At 41.3% G+C, this 6,000-nt stretch overlaps 1 protein-coding gene across 1 annotated transcript in view; it reads left to right on the top strand.

Annotated features, from left to right (window-relative positions):
• Positions 1 to 2,778: 2,778 nt before the first annotated feature.
• LOC134674519 (progestin and adipoQ receptor family member 4) overlaps positions 2,779 to 6,000 on the top strand; it is a 68,841-nt gene continuing 65,619 nt past the window's right edge. Inside the window, exon 1 of the mRNA XM_063532619.1 lies at positions 2,779 to 3,466. Coding sequence (XP_063388689.1) covers positions 3,082 to 3,466 — 385 coding nt within the window. The 5' untranslated portion in view covers positions 2,779 to 3,081. The remainder of the gene's footprint in view (positions 3,467 to 6,000) is intronic.

The following is a 6,000-nucleotide window of genomic DNA, read 5'->3' as shown; positions in this document are numbered from 1 at the left end:
TTCAGGTGCAAATTTTATTTTAAGCTAGGAACTTGAAACTTTGTAAAAAAGTATCAAATTCAAATACAAGAAAACTAATTTCAGCGTATTAGAAAATTCATTCCCCATGGTGGTGAAAAAGGGGTTGAAAGTTTGTATGGATATCAAAAATTTTGTCGAGCGCAGGACTTGAATCTTTGTATTTGGGGATATTATTAGAAGACAATAAAAGTAATTTCAGCGTTTTGTAAAATTCAACCCTTAACAGGGCTAAAAAGGGGATAAATAAAATAAATAAATAAAATAAATAAATATTATAGGACATTCTTACACAGATTGGGGATGAAAGTTTGTATGGGGTTAAAGTTTTCTTTTGAGCTAGGAATTTGAAACTTCTTTAAAAGATATATTATTAAAATACAAGAAAACTAATTTCAGCGTTTTTGAATATTCATCCCCTAAAGTGGTGAAAAAGGGGTGAAAATTTGTATGGATATCAAACATTTTTTCGAGTGTGGGATTTGAATCTTTGTATTTAGGGATATAATTATTAGAAGACAGGAAAAGTAATTTCAGCGTTTTGTAAAATTCATCCCCTAACAGGGTTAAAAAGGGGTTGAAAGTTTGAATCCATTACAAATGGTTTTGAAACTTCTTAGAAAGGCATAATAGCCGATTACAAAAAAAAAGTAATTGGAACGTTTTTGGAATTTCAACCCCTAAGGGGGTTAAAAAGGGGATGAAAGTTCGTCTGCGGGTGCAAATTTTGTGTAAAGTGCTAGGAAATTGAAACTTTACAAAAAGGTATTAAATTAAAATAGTACAAGAAAACTAATATCAGCATTTTTGAAAATTCATCCCCTAATGTGGTGCAAAAGGAGTTGAAAGTTTGTATGAATATCAAACATTTTTTTTCAAACTTTCAGGCTAGGAACTTCAAACTTGGTAAAAGGGCATTAACATTAAAAGTTTATAAAGTTTGCATCGATGAAAATTATAAGTACTCAAGATGTAAAATGTTCAAGATAAGAGTCCACGCGGACGAAGTCGCGGGCAACAGCTAGTTCTATATAATTGTGTAAGTATTGTTACGAAATTAGTACTTATTGTATTCTTAGGATTAGAGCCCGCATATTCTAAGCTTTCACGCCAAGCCAAGTAAGTAAATTACTACGTCAAGTGGCACTCCCAATAGATTTGTCACCAAATCAGTGCAAACTTAGCGTGGACGCACTTTAATCTGGTCGGCCTATGAACCACTTGCTCATGCAGCCGATAGAATTGCTCGGCGAACTCTAATGGAGCCTGGGACTGACAACTCTGACAAGCGTGACACGTCGATGTCAGCCAGCCGCCTGTCGATTGATTAGTCCAGCGTCCAGCGTATGCTGCCCAGCCTGTATTAGTAGGTACCTACAGGCTTATCCCTACCACCCTTTCTTTTTCCTCGCGCTGTTTGCCACGGCTCATGGAAGCCTGGGGTCCGCTTGACAACTAATCCCAAGAATTGACGTAGGCACTAGTTTTTACGAAAGCGACTGCCATCTGACCTTCCAACGCAGAGGGGAAACTAGACCTTATGTGGATTAGTCCGGTTTCCTCACGATGTTTTCCTTCACCGAAAAGCGACTGGTAAATATCAAATGATATTTCGTACATAAGTTCCGAAAAACTGCTCATTGGTACATACGAGTCGGGGTTTGAACCCGCGACCTCCGGATTGCAAGTCGCACACTCTTACCGCTAGGCCACCAGCGCTTCTTCCCCTATCCCTATCAGTACACCTTATAAAACGAAGTCAGCGTCTGTCTGTTTGTGTGTTTGTATGTTTGTTCGCGATTAACTCTAAAACTACTGAACGGATTTTCATGCGGTTTTCACCTAACAATAGAGTGATTCTTGAGGAAGGTTTACGTGTATAATTTGTTACCCGCGCGAAGCCGGGGCGGGTCGCTACTTACTTATATAATCAAAAACGTTATTGACTAGTTGTTGCCCACTTCCTTCGCGTGGAGTTTTACGAGGTATGTTGGTTGTTGTAATTCTACATTGAAGCAAAAATAGCAGTTGTGGATTAAAAATTTCACAACATGTGACATTTGTCTGGCACAGTCTTTCAAGGAAATTTCAAATCCCTCAAATTAATATTAAATATTTTGCTCTTGAAACAAATTTTCAACATCGTCTCAATTCCTTTTGAGGAAAAGCTATACTTAAAACAGTCTCCGCTTGTGACTTCGTCCGCGAAGAACTACTTAATTAAAATCGTTCAATTCCATTACATTTACACGAACACTTTTACATTTCTCGTAGGTACGTATACTTTCTTGTCAATAGCCTTTATAGCAATAACACATTTAGCAAGATAATACATACAATACGTAGATAACATCCATACCTCAGGAACCCTGATTTGAATTCTGGTATGGGCATTCGTTTTGTTTATGTTTTCATCACCAATATTTAAATACCTTACCAGGATTCAAATTAGGGACCTCCATCCTGCTTCGCAGGCAGGGTCACTACCACCTAGGAGGCCGGTTCTGTCTCCTAAAATAGGATTTTACGAGAGATTTTGTATTTCGTAGAGGGAAAACTTCTAAATGTTTATTTAAAGTTCCCTGTGTATGTAATTAAGTATCTGCTTACTTACAGGGCGAGGTTGTGTCAGCATAAGTTAGGAATTATATCAATCTTTCAGAATGTGAACCTCGGGTTAACGATGAGCGAAAGTGCGACTATGGCCAGAAAGGGAGCAGGCCGACCTTCTGGCGGGAATCAGCTGATCGGGTTTGCGCAATGCGCAAATCTAGGGGGCGCGGGTGAGCGAAGGGGGAATACGGGGCGGGGGAGGCGGCAGCGCGCAACGAGAGGGTGTGCGGCGGCGCCCGGCCAGTCGCGCTCCCGCGGTCTGCTGCACCAGCCTCCGCGGAGCCGGCGTCACGGCCGCGGTGTCCGGCGAGCGCCGCGCCGAGGCCGAGCGCCCCGACCCGCACCAAGCGCTGCTGTGATACCTATTTGTACAAACCGGCGAACGGCCATGCGGAAACGGACCGCGATATTCTTACCCTCCGCGCGTCGCACCGCTCCACGCGCTAGTTTATGAGAGACATTGGTCCTGATACATGTACAAAAATGTTCGATATGTCAATTCAAGAAGTGAACGGGAAGGGTCCTAAGAAGAGGAAAAAGTCGTTGGAGCGTATCTGTGATAATGAGGAGCGGCGGGAGCGTTCGGAGCTGAACGCGGGGGACGGTGCGGCGGATAGCGGGAAGAATGGTGCCGTGGACGCCAAGCCGGGAGCCCAGAGCGCCAAGGGCGGCCCGGGGCCCGGCGGCGTGGAGCTGCTGCACTGGCGGGACATGCCGCAGCACCTGCAGTTCAACCCGTACGTGCTGACCGGCTACCGCCCGCTGCAGGGCTGGGCCGGCTGCGTTGGCAGCCTCTTCTACTTTCACAATGAAACTATTAATATACTCACCCACGGTACGTACTCATTTATATATTTCTCTAAATCTGTAGACTATTTTAAACTAACCTAACCTAAACTGCGTTCGGCGTGTCATAGTAGAATATTATGACTAAAAGTGGTCATGAAAACAAGGAAAATATACATCATTCAGAATGCTCAAATATCGTTTGCTAAGATGTTTACGGTGTGTTATGTTATTCGTTTCTAAAATTATGTAAGGATGCCTGCCAAACCTGCCCTTACCCCATAATCTCGGCCAATAGATCAAGTCGCGCCACCCTCGTCGGCCAAACTTTCAGTTGTTGATACTCGTATTCGTCGAATCGTCGCGCCTCAACAGACAAATTGTGAAAAATGATGAAGGGAATACCGGTATTAATTCTGTAGACGACTAACTGCTGTGCCCAATTGACTAGGTAACCATCAAAGTAAACAATTAGATAACTAACTTTTAAGGCCCACTTGCACCTGTCTACTAACCCCGGGTTAGCCGGTTAACCGTTAACCCAATGTCAAATTGTACTGGTAACCACGGTAACTCCAGGTTTAACCGGTTAGCCCCGGTATAGTGAATGGTGCAAGTGGCCCTTAGACTGGTATTTGTAAGTAGGTATAGAAAAATATTGTAAATAAGAAGCGATTTTGAAGAATTCAACCCCTAAGCGGGTTAAAAAGGGGATGAAAGTTTGTATGGGGTTCATGTTTTAGTTATTAAATAAAAATACCTTTTAATAAAAAAAAAAACAAAAAAATATTGTAAAATGAAGCGGATGGCAACAAAACTACATCCTCTGTCCCTAGGGCAAACTTAGATATGAGTAAAAAAAACTATATATATTTTACATTTACTGTGTGCGTGTGGTGCTAATTTACCGCCGTAGGGCGGGATTAAGGACAATACGTGCTATTGTCAAAAATTTAAAGGGTCATATTTACTGTAAAACGTTGTACAATACACGTGCGAAAAGGTAATTCGCAACTCGTGTCCATTTAAAACACTCCCTTCGGTCGTGTCTCAATTAATCACCACTCGTTGCGAATTTCCTACTTTCGCACTTACCTATATCGTAATGTACCTACTAGGTATTTTTCATTTTTTTTTTACTTAATTATGCAAAACAGTATAAACATTGCGGTTGTAATATGCTAATTTTGTAACTTTTTTATGGAAAGCTTGCGTCAGTTATTATACGCAAACCATTTTTTCATACCTATTACTTATTTCCATGAAATTTCCACAGTAAATTACATGAGTCCTAAAAGAAAGGCAGTGGAGCAGCGGGCTGCATGCGCGAGAGATAAATAATGGAAATAGGTGAGCTCTGGATTCACCCGGTGGCTACGGCGTAGCCGCTACGAACTTCGTAGCCGGTATTCTACGTGGAATTTATGTCGAAACTTTCCAAAACTATACCTTAAACATACTTTATGCTAAAATGGGGACAAAAGGATGAATGAAGATGAATGTTAAAGAGAGAAACCAGGTATAATAAAGTATTTTTGGACATACTTTCAGCTTGCAGCAAGGACTTCACATTGCATATGATCCTTCATAATGAGCCATTAGTTTGCATCCAGTATTAAAAAAAAACTGGACAAATGCGAGTGGGACTCGCCCACCGAGCGCTCCGTTCAAATTTACCTTTTATTATTATTTTTTTTTACAATGTAATCTTATAAGGGTTCAGTTTTTTCCTTTTGAGTTCCGGAACCCTAAAAATATATTCACACTATGAGTACAATACGCTGTTGCAGCAGTTGTACTACATATATTATATACGTTCTATAATAATAAAATACCTGAAAGTCCTGAAATGTATCTACATACATCACTGGCTCAGTGACCCAAAAAGGATCTTGGCCACTAACACAAGAGAACGCTATTCTGCGCCACTTCACGCCAGCTGGGTAGTTTTGGGCTTCGTCACTCTAGCTAGCGGTATCTGGGACGCCCAGTCGGACATTTGTAAATACTAAAATGTATCTACAAACTTATAAAAGTTATAAACTTGTGTATGGCTTGAGATAGGTATCTAAATATAAGAATTTTTGGACAACATTAGTCTACTTAAAAAAATATAAGGTACATATTAAGGTGGTGGTACTAGTGCTCGACATGCTAATGCCCAATAGATGACACACTGCTGTCACCTCTATTGACAATGACTTAAGTTTCAAGATGACATATATTATGTAGGTACTGGGACCGCGTCGAGCACCAGTACCACCACCTTATATCCCCTGTTGTAGCACGTTCTATTGATTGAACACAAACGAACAATTCGAAGTGAAACAACCGCTGACACGGACAACAAACATGCTTGATCGATCACCACTACAGGCAGTGGCAATAGCGTGCACTGGAAATGATCACAGCGGCCATGGGACAATAAACAATCAACAGTAGTAATAAATACGACGCTTGCAACGTTTGATTCATTTTCGAATGCTTGGCCTAGTTGGTAGAAACTGCCTACGAAGCTTAATGTGCATCGGTATGAACGGCCTCTTAGCCTAGTCGGTAGTGACCCTACCTACGAAGCAGGTG

This window comes from Cydia fagiglandana, chromosome 2 (genome assembly GCF_963556715.1).
Source record: "Cydia fagiglandana chromosome 2, ilCydFagi1.1, whole genome shotgun sequence".
Taxonomy (NCBI): Eukaryota; Metazoa; Arthropoda; class Insecta; order Lepidoptera; family Tortricidae; genus Cydia; species Cydia fagiglandana.
The sequence above is the reverse complement of the archived record's forward strand: the minus strand, read 5'-3'. Positions and strand labels throughout refer to the sequence as shown.